At 39.3% G+C, this 18823-nt stretch overlaps 1 protein-coding gene across 1 annotated transcript in view; it reads left to right on the top strand.

The window, feature by feature from the left end:
* The window catches only part of LDB2 (LIM domain binding 2), a 378927-nt gene that overhangs the window by 5844 nt on the left and 354260 nt on the right, over positions 1-18823 (top strand). The window contains exon 2 of the mRNA XM_064151379.1: positions 2126-2221. Coding sequence (XP_064007449.1) covers positions 2202-2221 — 20 coding nt within the window. The 5' untranslated portion in view covers positions 2126-2201. The remainder of the gene's footprint in view (positions 1-2125; positions 2222-18823) is intronic.

The following is an 18823-nucleotide window of genomic DNA, read 5'->3' on the forward strand; positions in this document are numbered from 1 at the left end:
ATCTGGGCAGACCACCACTTGGCAACATCCATCAGCTCTGGTGTCAGGCAGAGGTAGACACTGACAGGATTGCTCTGTTTAATATCCTCCTCCTGTTTCCTGGCTTTTGCACTTTTCATGCTTTAACTGCTTCCTTTTGCTTCATTTGTATTCTGGGATCATTCTGTTTCTCCATTTTTTTCTGTAAGGAGCTTGATAGAAATCATCACTGGCAGCAGAGTGGGTAGTCATGGACATGCCATAGTCAGAATGCATGATGCTTACACCTGCAATCAACATTCATTTGTGATGTTTCCTCCTTGAAGTGGGCTTTTACCTTCTGTTTACAGTGACACTTGGTGTCTTCCTTGGATTCTTCATCTTTAAATTATAAGTTGTGTATAGGGGTTTTGTGATTTATTTGTAGTTTTGTTTGTGGTGGTTTTATTTTGTGGTGTGTTTTTTTTTTTCCCCCATCAGTTGTATCTGTATTATTTGAACTCCAGATTCTTTGTCCTTTGTTTCAAGCTAGCTTTTTCCTAGTGTACCCCAACAAAGATAGCTGCCAGCATGTGGTGCCGACAACATAGAATTAAAACCGACAGAAAATACAGAGTATGCCTGGTATTTTTCAGTCTGTCCTTCTGACCTGGAGGTTCCACTTGTGCCATCAGATTTAATAGCTGTCAATTGTTTTCTCCTTTCTTTCATGCAAATTTATTTGAAATCTATTTACACTTTTGAGACACCAAGTTTCATAATTTGATTTGTGTACTGCACGCTACGCAGGAAAAAAGCATCCCTTCCATTTGCTTTGAATCTTTTGGTCTGATTTTGCCTTGTGGAAGTGTCAGCTTTTGCTTTACGTTTGTCTCCAAACACCAGAAGACTTCAGAAGAAATCATAGGTTGTTCTGTCAGATAATGACTGTATCGAAAACATCAGAACCAAGACCTGTTTTAAATTAAAATGATTATAATTGTGAAGAGTGGTTTACTTAGAGCAGCAGGGTCCTTCCGACATTGCTCTCTTTTCCAGATAGTTATTAATAGCATTGACAAATTGTGTTCTTCTGAAGCTAAAACTTGGGTGTGAAATGGTATTTCTTTCTGTGCTTTGGAGTCTGGAATTCATCATTAAACAAAAAAAGCTGAAAACTTGATCTAACAAAGACTTTAGACTCATTTCAGATCCTTGAACATTGGTTTCCAGCTTCATAGTCATTGGGACAAGCTTTGTGAGACTCCCAAATGAAAGCGAAAAGGCTATTGGAATACGTGTTCTGATGGGATCATTAAGTGTTGACATAATTTTATTTACATTCCTATATTGTGCTTCTACCAACAGCAAAAGGCTTTATTTTCACAATAAATTCACATGTGAAATCAGTATTAGATTTTTTTCCCCCCTAAGAATTATAGTGGAACCAGCAATCTGGTTGTGCTTGGAATATGCTCTTTTAACTGAGGGGAGTAGAAGTAACAAATTTTCAGTACATTACAGAAACTGTTTTTTCCTCTACCCAGAAGCAATTCAGATGTTTTTCAGAGTGTGCCACTCCTAGTAGTGGAGATCACTGAACTGAGGGAATAGCTTGTTTGAGGTGAAATCTTGTTGTTGACCATCTTTGCAGGAGATTTGTCACTAATGCAGGGCAGCACAGGTGGCCCTGCTGGGATAGCCAAGGGTGCTGTTGGTTGGAGCAGGACTTGAGAAATCTGATAAAAAATAAAATTATCTAAGTTTGCTCTCTGAAGCTTTCAAAATCGGTTGTAAAGCCAGGCGTATTAAACATTTGTTTCTCTCCTATTTGGTGACTTTTCTGTGAAATATTTATGTATATTTCAGCCAAAACAAAAATAAATTCATAAAGGTCAGAAGCGCTTCCATACTTGGGAATTCTGAGAGGTTTATTTAAGCCCTGGCAGACTTTTAACCTTTTCTAGCTTACAATAAGTTTGCCATCCTTTTAAAACCCTTTGATTGTATGGCTTTTGTTCCCCTGAAAGGGGGACAGGGCTGCCTGGTTACTCAAGCAGATGCCAGGCTTCTGATTTGCATTTGATGAAAGCCACTTGTGAAAGCAGAATCAATGCTCAGATTTACAAACAGTAAACGTGGGTATTGGCTTGTCATTTCTTCCTAGGTTGTTGTCCTGTAAAGCTGCTTAAGTTCCTCTCTTCGAGAACCTCTTCCTGTTGTCCTTGCTACCCAGAACCATCATGTTAGATCGAGATGAAGGGTGAGTAATTAGTTTTATCTCTGTTATCTGGGTTTGGGGTGCTTTATTATTATTATTTAATAGGAAAAAAAAAGAATGAAAATGCAGCCATTTAGCATAATGTACTATCAGTTGATGAACCATAATAACCAAACAGTGTGTCTGAAGGGGCCTAATTACAGAACACCAGAGGCACAACAGTGATCTTATTGTGGACAATGAAATACTGCTCTAAGAGTGCTGTCACTGCACTGAAAACAGCCTCAGCTTTAATCCATGTGGCTGTGTCCAGGTAGAGAATGGAACAGAATGAGTCCAGAACAGCAGCAATGGGTCTGAAAGGTTTATATATCAAATCAGAGATAGCAGTGGCTAAAATAGTGCTTCTGAAATAAGGGTCTTATTGACTAATTTATGTGTGAACTCCCACTGTTGATGTTTAAGGAGTGTGTATGTATGTTAAGGTGTAAACAAAAGTAAAAGAATCAGTAAGGACTGGCATTTGAAACAATCCATTTGAGTGCCTTTTTTTGGCTTTGGAATCAGCTGTTACAGGCTATGGCAGGGCTAGAGCCTGCTAAGAAATGCTGTGGATGTATATTTTCCTATATTAAAGGATGTCTGTACTTTTTACTTTGTATATGTGGCATAACATTACTATTGCTTGCCTAAGACACCAGTAGGAAAAACATCTTGTTAGCAGTGTGGCCTAATCTAATGGCTGTAGGACTGTGGACTGTAGGAGGGGTGTTGCCATTTCCTTTTAATGTGAACTTGAATGAATCTAACTTGCTTTGGTTTGAGCATCCTAACTCTCTAGGCATACTCCAGAAAACCTTGTTCAGTGTGATTCTAACAGAAAGGTTTCACGTGTACCAGATGAAAACTTTTATAGTGTAGGAGGTCAGACAGAAAACTTGCTCAGAAGAAATAAATTTCAAGACATTCCAAAGCTCATTCTTTTGTCTTGGCTATTTCTGTTGTTGTGTAATGCATAGTGCATGGACTCATGAGCCAGATCTAAATGAGTTGCTGCAAATGGAACTGTTACAGTAGTGGACATGGTAAAGCACCTCTTGGGCTAACTGATCTTTCTTCCTGTGATAGAGTTGCTATGCTTAGTACAAGATAAATCAACTTTGGCACATTTAGACTGTAATGACATCACTGAACTGCTTCCAGTGTCTGATCAAGTTTGGCTAGTGCCTCTGAAAATAGCTCAATTTGTTTGTGATTCTAGACAGTTGTATCTATGGAAAGATTTGACAGGTTTATAAATGATCACCTTACCTGTGTCAACTTCTACTTTCTTATTTTCCAAACTTGTGCACATCAAATATACCAAAAAAATTTTTACACATGATATTGAGAACGTATTTCTGTAGATTAACAAATACTGTGTTATAAAATTACAGTTTGTGCTCTTGAGTTTATGGTGTAAATATTGCATGCATTTATTTTTCAGAATGATAATTTCCCATTTTTTCTGCAATATCAGGCAGATTCTCTTAAAAACAAACAAATGTTCGTTTAACGGCTACTTGACACTTAATAGGGAGATGGAGTAGGCTGTTGTAGATGGTAGGTATTGATTTTTGGAATATGAAGGTAGGATGACACCAAACTGGGAGGATTGGCTGATACAGCAGAAGGCTGTGCAGTCATCCAGAGAGACCTGGACAGACTGGAGAGCTGGGCACAGAGGAACCAGATAAGGTTCAACAAGGACAAATGCAGAGTCCTGCACCTGGGAAGGAATAATAAACTCCACCACTACAGGCTGGGAGGTGATCTGCTGGAGAGCAGCCCTGTGGAGAGGGACCCGGGAGTCCTGATGGATAACAAGTTAACTACAGGACAGCAATATGCTCTTGTGGCCAAGAAGGCCAATGGGATCTTGGGGTGTATTAAGAAGAGTGTGTCCAGCAGATCAAAGGAGGTTCTCCTTCCCCTCTACTCTGCCCTGGTGAGACCTCATCTTGAATACTGTGTTCAGTTTTGGGCTCTCCAGTTTAACAGGGACAGGAATTTGCTGGAGAGGGTCCAGCAGAGGGCTATGAGGACGATTAGGAGACTGGAGGGTGTGCCTTATGAGGAGAGGCTGAGGTACCTGGGACTTTTTAGTCTGGAGAAGATGTGATGGTTAGGATGTTACCCCTCCACTTTGGAAAACACCCAGGCTAGCTCTGGAAATTTGAATGAAGCTTATATTTACAGCTTAGCACAATATACAAGCAGATATTTACAGTATATACAGTTATATACAGAAATAGACAAGGTAAAAGGTAATACAGAAACACAACAACCCCCGCCCCTCCCCCCCCAAGAAACCTGAGTCCCCAGGAGAGGCTCCCAACCTCCCTTCCACCTTCTCCCACCCCTCTACCTTATCCCAGACATTGCCTTGTGCCCCAAGGAAGAATGGAGGGTTGGCCAGGGGAGTTAGGAAGCAAGTAGATTAATCAGAGAGATGGAAGGTGAGGTTAGAGAGAAATGCAGCCCACAGCCTGGACAAAGAGCGACTTCTTATCTATGTTTGGACTCTTGCTCTTATACCTCTCAGCAAGCCTATGAGTGAAGTAGGCATCACCATTGTTTCTCTTTCACAGCCTGTGATCTAATCCTTCTCACCAAAACATTCTACTTCGTTTCAAACTAGCACAGAAGAGAAGACTGAGAGGGGATTTAATAAATATTTATGAATATCTGAGGACTGGGGGTTGGGGTGGGGGGAAGGCACAGGCTCTGCTCACTTGCTCCCTGTGATAGGGCAAAGAGCAAAGGGTGTAAGTTGCAGCACAAGAGGTGCCACCTCAACACAAGGGGGAACTTCTTCACTGTAAGGGTCAGAGAGCACTGGCACAGGCTCCCCAGAGAGGTTGTGGAATCTTCTCTGGAGACTTTCCAGGTCTGTCTGGATGTGTTCCTCTGTGATCTGTGCTAGATTGTATGGTCCTGCTCTGGCAGAGGGGTTGGACTTGATGATCTTCTTGGGTCCCATCCAATCCCTAATCTCCTGTGATCCTGCAAATGCTTCCACAGAAGCTCCAAAACTGTTATTGATGGGTTTAGATGCCTGGGGATTTCTTTTTTATGTAAAATAAGAAGCAAGGGTGTGTTACTTGATCTCTCTTAGGTCTGTCTTTTTGTTTCTGGGTATAACTGTGGTTTAAAGCCTGACTGCAGGAATCAAGATGTGAATTTGGCTGGTTCAATCATGTGAAATGTCATACCTTGCCTCGTTGTTCAGCTGCAGGGAGTATAAAATGGAAAGTTTTGATTCCTGAAATCAGGTCTTATGGTATTTCTGTCTCCATTGCAATGCAGGGGTACATGATCTGTTGTAATGATGGCCAGGTGAAACCTGTAGTTACAATTATCCTAATGTGTGGGAACTTGACTGGCTATATGGCAGTATAAACAGTTAATGTGAAGAGATATAGTGAAGCCTCTTGAATCAAAATATTACTATTGTCTTCTCCGAGGAGATTAGAATCTACTTATGTTCATTTACTTGGGGGTCAGAATATCCCTTGACTCAACTATTTATACTTGCTCAGATTTTAGACTTTTCTAAATCATTTCATATTTGGGAACAATGTTTGAAACAGCTTTGGACAGCTGTAGGCATCAGGAAACAAAGGGGCAACTTTCATGCAGGCATATGACCAGGAGACAGGGGCAGATCAGCACTCCTTCCAGACAGCTGAAATCTTTGGTTACACCATGAAGCTCAACTTTCTTTTGATTTAACAGATTCCACTGTAAACTTTACTCTCTTACAGTGCTCTTCTTTTTCTGTCATTGACTCAAAGCTGAATACTTAATGGCTTTCCTAAATTAGTTTCTCTTGTTTTGCATACTGTATGTCTGTCTCTTCCAGCACTTTTCATTCCCATTTGAAGTGCTCTGTGCACCTGCCTCTTACCTGACAGCTCTTGTGACTTGGTTCTTATGGGCCTACTTTTCCTTGCACTTGAAAATAAGCTCTCTTATTTTGGCACTGCTCACCTTACTCCCTCTTCATTAATCTGATTTCTCTCAGTTTACCCACCACCCTTCACTGCAGCTGCTCTGCTGCAGTCCATTTCTTAGTGTTGTGTATGCGTGTCTGGAAACAAAAGAACCAAATGCCCATAACTACAAAAAAAAAAAAAAATGAAGTCTTGAAACACTTTCCTGCAAGTAAAAATCATTCTACAGTAATCTGTATGCCGCTTTATCCCATTCTCAGTCATAATTTGTTCACAGTTATCTTAGCAAAGTTCTGCTCCCTTCAGACTGGGGACCTGACTTTCTGTGTTGATATAAAATACAGTCTTTTCCTGCACTCTGAAAAAGCAACAGACTTGTTCTATTTGTAACCCAGCTGTTTTTCTGTGTATTCAGAAAGAGAGCTAGAATTCATTTCTGTGGTCTCTTTTGTGTTTCAGATGGAACAGATGGCTGAGCAAAATAAACATCTGTATGTGAACTGTAAAGTGAGGATGTATTAGTCTGTGCCGATGTAAAGGGAGACCTGGACATTGGTACTTATCCACAAACCATTTTTGGGGGAATGTTAGGGAAATTTTGATTTAACACATTAATCAGTAGAAATTTGCTGAGCATTAATTAAAAAAAAACACAATCAAAACAAAACAAAAACACACACTCAATAAACAAAAAAATAAACCAAACACTGGCTATTTTTGTGGCTTAAATAATTTGTGTTTGGCCCCATAGTATACAGAACAGCTATAAACATCTCTGTTCTCACAGGATTCCTTTTATAACCATTTTACATTGTTTGCATGTGATGTCTGGGCACATGGTTTGTGGTGCACCTCGTAGAGTATGGTTATTGGTTGGGCTTGGTGATCCTGAGGGTCTTTTCCAAACTGAATATTTCTGTGACGATTCTGTAATACTGTAAGCATCCCTGCACATCAAGGAAAAGTGCATGTCAAGGACACTGTCTGTTACCTGCTGATTCTGTTGTCCTTGCTTCTACTTTCTTAGTATGTGGCTACTGCAGTAAAATATCTGATACACACTAATCATTACATGAACTGATATTTCTGTGGTCTTTTCTTGTATTTAATATTTCAGCTATGATTCCCTTACTGAAACTGGGCTCTCTAACTTTACTTTGATTCTCTTCTCCCTGGTTTAGGGACCAATTATTGCAATATCCAGCTATTTCATTTAGCTTTCTGTAGCCCTTCTACTGTTACTGCATTTTAGAAGGGGATAATTGCTGTTTAATACTGAATAACATAGATGAGGCTTGTAAGGGAAGAGAATATATTCTGTTATACTGCTGATGCTATGGCAGGGGTGTGGGTGAGATGCAGGCAAGGCTTTGGATGCAGAGGCTCTACTGTAATGTATTCAGTAGTTATTCCCAATGCTCCTATCCATTTCTCTGTGCTGTGCCTGAGGTTTTGTAGTGCTGTATCTGTTTTGTTTGACTAACACGTAACTGTGTTGTGGAAGTTGTTACAAGGTGAGAAGAAGGATTTGACATCTGGGTGTGAAATAATTGATGCTTTTGACTCCTGGAAATTTGTCAGAGGCTATTTGCTCTTATTTGGTGGTTGCTACTCAGATGATGGGAAGCGTCATGGCTTAACCTGGCAGGCAGCTGAACACCACACTTTCTCCTATTGGGGTGGGGAACAAAATCAGAAAAAAGGTAAAACTTATGGGCTGAGATTGACTTAAGACAGAAAAGGAGGATACAATAATGAGAAAAGGATATACAAAACAAGTGATACACAATGCTATTTGTTCACCATACATTGAGCCACGGCCAGTGAGTCTCTCAGCAGCAGCTGGCCCTGCCTCGCCAACTCCCCACAGTTTATATACTAGGCATCATATGTACTGAAATATCCCTTGGATCAGCTGTCCTAGCTGTGGCCCCTCCCAGTTTCTTGTGCTCCCCATCTTCTTCATTGGCAGGGTGGTATGAGAATCTGAGAAGTCCTTGAATTAATTGAAGTGCTGCTCAGCAACAAGTAAAGCATCAGGGTTTTTTCAACATTATTCTCACTCTAAATCCAAAACACTGTACCAGCTATTTGGAAGGAAATTATCCCAACTCAAGCCAGATCAGAGAGGAAGTTTTCTTCTTTCTAAGCACACTGAGAACAACAGAATTGTGGGGTTTGGTTTGTTTTTCTTTCTCTCCTTTTATAGGGACCATAGTGTGAGCTCCAAATCTCTTATCCAACAAAGATGACAGTCTGCAAGCCTGTAATCTCTACTGTAACTGTTGTTAGATTCAACAGTTATAGATAAAGACAACAATCAGGTTATTTTCACTACTAATAATTTTAATTTTCATAACCTCGCTTTTTATACTTTCAAGATAAAACCCTGTTGTGGCAAACCAGGCAGCTGAAACTCCTCAGGACTTGTTTTAGATTGTGGAGTCTGAAAATTCTGATTCTACAAAATTCAATGGCAGATACCAGTGGTTGGAGTTGGGAATTCAATGGAACTTCAATTTCCAATGCACTTAAGGACCAGTTTTAGGCACAGAACTGTTTAAATGAGGACCTCCATAATGGAAAGTTTTATATCCTTGTTTAACGCACATGTTCTGAGCTGAACTTCAACAGAAGTATAATGTGCTTATTTCTTTACAAGACTAAGGTTTTTACTGTGGTGGTTTGAATTCAGAAGTTTTTTTTATTGCAGACTTAGTCCTACTTGTAATGTCAATTGACTCTGGTTGAGGATATCAATGGTAAGAATAAGATCCCAGGATTTTAGAAACTACAAGACTCTGGTATTAAATCTCAATATCTAAAAAGATTTTATCTCCACATAGTGTTTTTGTTTGTTTTCTTTGTTTTAAAGCGCTTACCAGTGTTCTGTTACAGTAAATTGAAATTCTAAAGTGATGTTAACATTATTGTAATAAGTCAGTCTTGCCTTGCACTAGTGAACAATGAAAAAAACAAAGTAGGGCATACCACCACTGCCAGCTGCCTTAGGGTTACTCATAATACCAAAGCAGCAAAACTTCTGTTCTTGAACTCTTTGATACTTTCCTCCCAGTTACCTTGAACTCAGTGTCAGCTTTATCTAGTTCTTTTGCAACAGCCACCAAACTCCATGTGGTTTAGTCCTCCTTCTGGTTTAGGACTTCCAGACCAAATTGACATGCAATTTCAGTATCCTTGGTGTTCTAAATGCTTCTCTTTCCTTCAAGTCTTTGAGAAAGCTGAGTGCTAAACTATCCTGTTACACATAACAGAGAAAAAAAGAAAATGAATAAATGAATGAAAGTTGATTTGTTTTCATTTTCAGAACTCCTTTTTCTGCTTCTGATTAAAGCCACCCAGCCAAACCTGTTTGTTTTACTTCTGTGTTCAAGGGAGAAATTAAAAACATACAAGTAGCTCTAAATGGATGCTGTACAAAATTGAAGTCAGCTTTGCAAAGAATAAGAATGAAATTCAGGGCTTGGAAAGCAGTTCACCAGTCGTTCAGGCACATAAAGTACTTCTCTCTAAACCTTAATGAGCAAAGCCAGAATCTGTCTCACATTTTCCGTAAGTCAGGTTTTTCCTCCTTTAGCTGGTTTTTACTAACTTGTATTAAACAATAGCAATGCTTGTCTGCCACACACCCGCCCTGTTAGGAGGCACTTATATTCCACAGTGTATAAATAGCACAAGGAGGACTTCCTGTGTTTCTGTTGAGATGGTGTCTCCCCTTCCCTAGCTGTCAAATAGAAGAGGAGAGAATATTGAAAGCTGTAGCAAAGCAAAAGAAATAAAACGTGATGTTCTTGTAGATGTAGTTCTCTGAGATAAATGTTCATCACACTCACTTGCCATACTTTTAATTGAAATGAGGGGAAAAAATTAGGGAAGAGCCCAAAACAATAATTAAAAGGAAAAGACTGTATTATTTTGAAAAACACGTTTTTTTTTTTCAACTAGCTTTGCTTTTATTTATATTGTCTATTTTTATCTACTGCATTTTTTTTTTTTTTCTCACAGACTTTCCTCAATGTACCTGATTGCATTTCAGGTAGATGTAAATTTAAAGAATTACAGGAGCTGATGTAAACCTGGAAGTCACCAGAAGAAGATAGGCAAAAGCCTACATTTTGAAGTTCACCAGGCTCTTTTCTCAGAAAAGTAGAACAAAGAGTAGGATCAGGAAAACAGATTGATCCTCAGTCTCAAAGCATTTCAATCTGAGGGTTGCAAGCTGGAGGACTCCCTCTTTTCTCAGCTGTTTGAACAGATCACAGTGATTTAACTAGTTCTTAATGATAGGATCAGAGTGTTTCTTAATCCAAACAAATCCAAGGCCATGGCAGGTGTGAGAAGTAAGAGTACCTTTTGTTGCATGTAAGAGTAGTATGAGGAGAGCAGCTGCAGAAGCTACAGTTTCAAGTGGACCAAATTAGTGGGTTGTAATCTGTTTTTGAGGGGAGGAAGGAATGGATTACTGCAGTCTGAACCACAGCTGGAAGGAGATGACTTTACATTGAAGAACAAGCAGCAGAGGGAAAAAGTTTACTCATCTTCAGCTATCTGGACAGCTCTATGTCCAGCTACACCTCATGTAAATCTTAATGCAGAAATATCTATTTATTTGGAATTAGAAGCAACTCCATGGTTTCTTCATAATGCTTCCTGCAGGCAAAAAATATTATTTAAAAATCATATTAACTGGGAAGCAGAAACTTATTCCTCATCCAAAGTTTGATTGTTACTATAGTTAGGCACAGGTACTCATTTAATCAAAGTTAGGTTAGACTCACTAAGCAAGTTTTACTTCTTGAAATTCTGGATTTAGGCAACATCATCCTTTTTCTCAACTTTTCTTCAGTTTTTCATCCCTAACCTCTGCTCCATCACTGCAGCTGTCAATGCAGCTGGTTTAGGGGCACATGGTAAGCCAGATCGTGTGGTGGTTTATCAGCAAAAAATATTCTGGATGGTGATCCCTCTATTTAGCACTAGATCTAGTAATGATTACACCACTACAACCAAAGCATGGGCTTTTAAACTGATGTCTCTGCTGCTTCTATATCTCCTAGAAAATATTTTAAAGTAAAATCCCTAGTATTTTAAAAAAAAAAAAAAAATCAAGTCTTGACCTTAGCTCACCAGGGATATTCTCTAAAACTCTATGAAATATTTTTACTTTCACCTTTGTACCTAGGTACCATTAACAAATTGGAATTTACACCAAAAAGGAAAACTGGTAAAAGGCTCTGAATCATGACTAATGAAATGTTTTCCTGAACATGACCTTTCTTTTCAACTAGGAAGAAATAAAGACTTTATGCCACACATTGAGCCAAAAGAGCAGCAAAAGGAAAAGCTGAGAGAACCGGATTTGTTCAGCCTTGAGAAAGGAAGGTTTAGGGGAGACCTTATTACCACATACTGGTACATAAAAGGTAGCTACCAGGAGGACTCCTTTTTACAAGTAATCTCAGAGAAAAGGCAAGGGGTAATGGGTACAAGTTAATTCTGAGGAGATTGTGCATGGAATCCAGAAGAAAAAACGTTTACAGTGAGAGCAGTTCTCTTGGGAATCATCTCCCAAGAGAAGTAGTGGATTCCCTATATTGGACAGTTTCTTAACTCAGCTTGACAGGGTGCTGGGCCATCTCATCTTAACTACACTACTACCTAGAAAGGTTGGATTCTCGTGGTCACTTCCAACCTGGAATTCTGTGTAAATTAGGGGCAGGAGAGGACTTGTCAGTTCCATCAGTTTTAGCAGGCCTACACTCCTCATAGAGTTCAGTATCAGTTGAGTATATCTTCAGTATTTTACAGTCAATTTTGTTGAACTTAGCAGGAAGATCATCAAGCAAAATCACCCAGGAAAGCAGGAAGGGATGATTAAATGAAATAATAGAGCTGTTTACGTGATTGTCTTCTTGGATCCTAACATGTCTTTTTGTTTTAGTAAAATGTTGACACTCTGTGGAGGTGAGGGCTTTCCCCTTGAACTCTGTGCACAGCATTATTATGACTCATCAAGAGCATCTCCCTGTCCTCACCCTAGTACATGTGCACCTGCTTTGGCAATTCAGCATTTCAGATCACAACTCTGAAGAACAGGATTCCAGATTTTTAGGGCCCTTGCAGTGATACCATGGGAGCTGTGGAGCAATAAGCTAAACATATATTAAATATCTATAATACCTGTGCTGCATTGTAAAGCTATGATTAATGATTTTTCTGTTGGAATTAGAGCTAACAAGTGTGTGAACACCTCACTTCAGATATAATCTACAGTAATTAGCAATAGCATAGTCCTGATGAACTTCCTGCAAGATCGCATCCATCTGGAATTGGAGATGGGACAAAAGTAAAGACCTGCCAATTTAAAGCAATAGTTTTCATTGTTTTCCCTTTTTGTGAACCCCTGAAGGCTTTTCAGCAGTGATTCTGACTCTCAGCCATTATTTGACCTTTCTGAAGTTTCCATGTTTCCCTTCCCATGGATCCCTTAGCAATACTCATAGATTCAAGGCTGGAGTGAAAGCTGCTTGTCAAAGACCAGTCACATAGAGCAGTTTTCTTGAGTTGGGTAATCTGTGCTGTTTCTTGCTGGTAGTTTAAATCATAAGAAACTTTTGTTCCTCTTCAAACCTATCTTCATTCTCTATGGACCAGACCAAGGTAACTGCCTGGTTTCATCAGTTGTCTTGCTGGCAGTGAGGAAAACTAACAGCTGAAGCATGGAATCTTTTCCTTTTTGTGATCTGTTGGAGAACTTTCCCAGGGCTGCTTGACTGGTGTAATCAACTAACCAAATAGAAAAGAGTTATAAAACAAGAGTGTAATTTAAGGCCATACTTGTTTCTTGGGTAAAATTCTATTAGTAGTGTATTGCTAACAAACCTGAAACGGGGCTGAGTGTGTAACAGTGGATCACAGAATGTTAGGGGCTGGAAGGGACCTCCAGCGATTGTCAAGTCCAACCCCTAACTGGTTTCTGAATTTTTTTGTCTTTACTTGAGGTGACTTCATACAAGGTTTTGGCACACAAGTGAAGTCTGATGGGGTAGTTACAGGGCAAATTGCCTATAGCAAGAAGTAACACAGCTGGATTTAATTTTGGGTGTGACAATCCATGTATTTCTGGTGCTTGCCTCTCACTGTGCTGGGGTTCTTACAACTAAGGATCATTCCTTGTCCTGTGGACATCATTCATGTGTAGGAATTCTGTGCTTCAGAGCCTTTCTGCATTTCACTGAATAATTGCATTCTGCCTGTCCAAGTGGTTTCTTCTCAGTTTGTGACCAGCATCCCTTCCTTTCGCTGTGACTAGCAGCATGTTCTTGAATGCAGATGGAGCATTTCTGTGCACAGTGAAACCACCACACAACTAATGCGGTTTGGTTGTTGGTGTTTTGTTGTTGTTTGTTTGTTTGTTTTGCTTTACGCCTCTTTTCCACACCCTGGAGACTTGCAGTGATGGTTTTATCCTCTGGAAACTTTTTTTTTTTTTTTTTTTTTTTTTTTTTTTTTTGGTAGTATAATCCAGCAGTTTAGTGAAAATCTGTTCCAGCTCTGTTCCGCGAGTTGTTGGCCGCTAGGTGTCACTACTGATCCAGGAGAAAAGCGAAGCTTTGTTTCTGTTTTGTTTTCTGCTTTAAATTTGTACAAAGCAGAAAATAATTTGTATGCAAGAACTTTTGTGTTGTCTACAAACACTCACACATACAGACTCTATAGCACGGTCAGTAAGCAGTCATCGTATTTCCCAGCTTCAGCTGAAAGTTCACTTTTAACTGCTGAAGGGTTTGTCTTTCCCCCACCCTCCCAGTATTTTAGGTATTCTGAATGCAATGATTTTAGCTGCTGTTAAAATCATAGTTGACTAAAATTGTAAAAGGGACAATATTTGTTTATTTTGAAAGGTGTATGGATTTATTTATTTTTGAAAGGTGTCACAGATAAAGTTAGACTATGTATGCAAAAATCAATTTTCTAAGTACACTTCCTGCTTGGGATTTCACCTGAGACTTCTGGATTCCTGTTCATGTGCTAGAATCGGCATTTAGAAGGATTAACCATCCTATACATGATATATGGGGACCTCAACAAGGCTGAAAAAATTAGGTTCAAAACCTTATAAGATATTTAATGGCCTGGCCTTGTGCTATTGTATTGAACTAAGTTTGAATCTGGACATAAATCTGTTCACTTTTTCACTGATAGCTCCTGGTAAGCGTGAACATTTTGGAATGCATGCTGCTATTCTGAGAAAATGAACTCTGGCCTTTTAGTGAGGGGAAACCTGCTTCCTCTGCTGCAGTGCTGGATAAACATCTCTTACTCATGTCTGTTCTCTGCTCTTGGGATTAAACAGAGCTTAAGAGAAATGTTTTAGCAGAGGCTGATTTCTAACCCCTGCTGAACACCTCAAGAAATAAATGTCTAATGATTACATTCAATTGTATGATTATTTCATGATTGGCAACTGACAGCAAAATGTCCTGCTTGAAGGGGAGGGACAAGGCAGAGCTTAAGTGATCCCTTCATGGACAAATCTGTGTTTTGACAGTCTCCTTTTTTTTTTTCTTGTTGAGGAAAGCTAAATTCTGTTTGCCTGATATGCCTTGTGCTGACCAGAGGTGAATGTAGCTGTGTAAGCTATCAGCGGTTTCATTTTCTCTGCCTGGGAGTGGCAAGCTTTTAAACAGAGGCAAGTGCTGGTTTAGCTCTGCCTGTTGCAGATGCTTTTGAATACAAAGATATTTCCATGGCACAGAAGGAAGAACTCAGCTTTCAGCTTGTGTCGTACCTGCAATATATGGGTTCAGTGCTCTGCGGGGTTGTCTATTGAGGAAATTATCCACAAATGCTGCAAAATCAGTATTTGAAAGATTTTTTTTTTTCCCCCCATAAAGCCTTACCAGAAAAGGAGCACTGTGTTTGCTCTGCTAGTTATTGGCTCTCTCAGAGCTGATGACTGTAAACAGACTTGTGACTATATTAGTAGTAAACCAGTTTCTGGATAAAGATTTTTCCTGAGTTGTCACTGAGTAAACCTGTGGGTGCTTGATAGGTACCTTTTTGCTTGTGTGTGTAGTCCTTGCTGATTTATTTTAGAGGTCATCACCCAACTTCCCTATTGTGACATGGAAGCTGGAAAGAGTGATTTAGTATGACACCTTTCCAAATGTTAAAATGCAGAGTTCCTCTCTAGAATTATGGGTTCATATCCCCAGAGGCTGACTCAGCCCCTTTGCTGGCAGAGCCACATTAACTTAGAACTGGGGAAGCCTTTGTGTTAGTCTTCTGAAATAACCATAATAACCTAAGTCCTGTATCCATACTGAGCTAGCTGCTAATTGTCCATATTTCTTTGTCAAACTAGCTCCCTTTCTTTCCTTTTTGTCATCTTCTCCTAATAATGATCATGACTTACAAATTCAGTTGCCTCAGTGTTTGTGTTATTCCTACAAAGTCCAGGGCAATGTGACAATTTCCAAGATAAAACTTGCCCCCATGTATGAAACTGAGCAGATATGGAGAAAGAGAAATCAGCCTGCTCTGACAGAAAAGAGAGTGAGACAGCAGTATGTAAAGAACAGGCGCAAAATGATTTTTCAAACTACAGAGCTTCAGTTGGTTCATATGTCAGTAGCTCCAAATTTCTGTTCCTTTAGAGGTATTTGCTCCACTTTTTTTCTCCTTAGGAGGAAAAGGCTTTCATATGCCCTATGTACAGAGAAAACTGAATTTTGTCCCCAAGGAGTGAAGAAAATGTTTCCTTTAAGTCTGTGACAGCAACTGTACTGTTGTCCATGTGTTTAGTAAGAGCAGAATTACAGTAATGTTCCTGCAACATGTGAGCAAATATAGTAAGCATTTCCATGATGGCTACAGCTGGGATTTTATAATGCTCACTGCTTTAACCGGTTTAAATAAAGCAAGGCAAGCCTGAACCTAAAACCTCCAATCTGATTGCCAAACAAGTTCTGTCCTGACTCTTTGTGGATATCCTAAATCTTCCTCCAGCTGTTAGTCAAAACAAATGCATAATTAAGCAGAACTACCCCTTATTACTGTTTAATTTCCTGATAAAGACATTAAATTAAATTAAAATGAAATTCCTCAAAAGTCCCCATTTCAAGCTGAATCCCTGCACTGACAAGCTATTAGATTTTTTGCAAAACAGAACAGCAAACAACAACAACAAAATCTACTTTTGGGCTTTTAGATTTGTGCAGTTTAATTGTTGGTCTGTTTCCCTGATAAGGTGAGACTAGTCCCATGTCACTAGGGGAATGGTATTCTGCTGTGTTTTTCCATCCTCATTTACAATGATTATGTTATCAGGCTAGCCAGGCAAAAGGGTGGAGCAACTATAATTTCAAAGCAGGATTAGGTTGAAATAACAAGGTCACCAAGTTGTGGTTGTCATGGCAACATCACATCTAAGAATATGGGATGCTTCTAGGAGATGAGGCAAGCCTGGAGTCTCTCTCCTTTGCACAAAATCCCAGACTATTTCTGCAAAATTGCTTAATTGTTTTAAAATATTTTTTCCTAATGGCTTTTGCCAAAACAATGAATCAAGATTGTATTTCTTTTTATTTAGTATCTTAAAGATGTGCTTCTCTCTGATCAGTCATTGATTCTGTTTTGCTGTCAGCTTCTGAGTATATATTTTAGCTGCCTCTAAGAGATCTTTTGTTTTAAATACATTTTAAATAAGCTTTAGGTAATCAAACTATTGCTTAGGTGTTTTGATTCCCTTTGAGACTTCTCAGCCTTTTTAAACACAGGGTTCTGTCCCAGGTGAGGTGCTGCCCTGGGACCTCTCCTACACCTACAGATAACAAACTGTTAACTCTTGAATTTCTGTGCTAGTGACAGTTTGCATCCATTTCTTAGTACTGTTTAAAAGAAGCATTAAGATATTATATTTTCCTAGTACTACATGAAAATTTTTATTTCAAAACACATTATTTGTCCTTGTTCCAAGCTGTGTTGGATAGGATAAATTTGAGTGGTTGCAAAGATTTATTTCACCATGTCACTGTTTGTCACAGGCTTCCTTGGGAACTTCACAGCCCAAACTCCTGACAAGCACAGTAGGAAGCAGCTGCATTGTGTGTATTTTTGGTTTATTATGTAAAATATCACCAGAAAGATCTCATTTTCCTTTCTCAACTATTACCTGGTGACATCACATAAATCTCACAATGCACATTTGAAATCTCTTTAGTTTTTGTGTGTTTTCATTGCCAAGCATCTATTGCTATCAGCATAATGTAGTGTTGAAGTGTGCCAGGCTAAGGGATTTGTGGAATAAGAGAGCAAGTTACAAACAAAATAAAGGACGTGGGCTAGACAGTAATGGTAGGGTGTGGAATTCAGTATGTAGTTTGAGAGCACTGAAGCCTGAATTGTCTTACAAGATTTTGTCTGAGTTTTTCTGCAGTGACTGGGGCACTTCTGTCTCTGGACATCTGAGCTCTGCACGCTATGCAGTCTTTGTGCTGTAGCAGTCTCTCTTGTGGTAAAAGTTCCATCCCACAGTAATGTCAGCCTAGTTGCATGGAACTTGCTGCAATATAATGGATCTGGAGACTACTGCCTCCAGTAGGTCTTGGTTGAAAGAAGCAGGTGGTCATTCAGGAAAAGATATAAACACAGGCAATGATCACATAAAGCCTTTCGCTGGAGGAGTGTATATGGAAATGCAGGATGAGAATTCCACAAATAGGAAACAGACTGGAAAAAATTGGGGTTTGATAGTGCTGTGAAAAAAATTACCAAGCTTACCATATATATGTTGTCGTTGATGTGACTTTTGGATAAGACAAAAACAAGTGAAAGAAAGCAGACGGAAAATACCATATTAATAGACCATCTTGTTTCAAGGACATAATCTAAGGGCAGATAGAGTTTTAGGTAACCTAAATGTCATTTTCACATGACATTGGACCACCTTCATAGGACAGTATGGATGTTTTCTGCTTCCCTTCCTCCACTATCCAGTTAGAGCTTGTGGAGTGTGTTGTCTTGCACTTTGTTGGGAGTAAAAACTGTGCAACATGGATGACTTCCATCAGTAGTGAGACTAATTGCTCGGTTCTGAAAGTAAAAGGAGGAATAAATCTCAGCTGTGACATGGAATGAGCTGTTAAACCAATTGGTAGCAGAACACGATTTGCTTTCTGTTTTGGGGAGGTGGCAGTCATTTTCCACAAAGGATAAGATCTTTCCACGGCAGCTTGGAGGAGCTATTGATCAGTGTCCAGCCAGGTGAGCCTGGACTCTTATTTGACAGGTCTTCCACTTATAATGGCATATGAAAATAGGAATTTCCCCTCCCTCTTTTTGCCAGTTTGTATCTTGTCCTAAAGAAAAAAGTTACTAATGAATGGATCAAGTGTGATTTATTTTTTTTTCAGTGAGCTGAAGAGCTATCTGGGAAATAGAGAAAAAAATAAACCCAAATTGTCAGTGGGTGTATCCACCAGATGGTGATGTTCTACCAAATTATTTGCACGTTCATCTTGCAGTAAAAATCTTGTCGTTTGAATTCTGATTACTTCCTAAATTTCACATGAGCTAGTCTTCCTGTTGCTTCCTTGATTATTAGGTTTAGAGAGACATTGTTTCT

The sequence above is a fragment of the Pogoniulus pusillus genome, chromosome 11 (genome assembly GCF_015220805.1).
Source record: "Pogoniulus pusillus isolate bPogPus1 chromosome 11, bPogPus1.pri, whole genome shotgun sequence".
NCBI classification, from domain to species: domain Eukaryota; kingdom Metazoa; phylum Chordata; class Aves; order Piciformes; family Lybiidae; genus Pogoniulus; species Pogoniulus pusillus.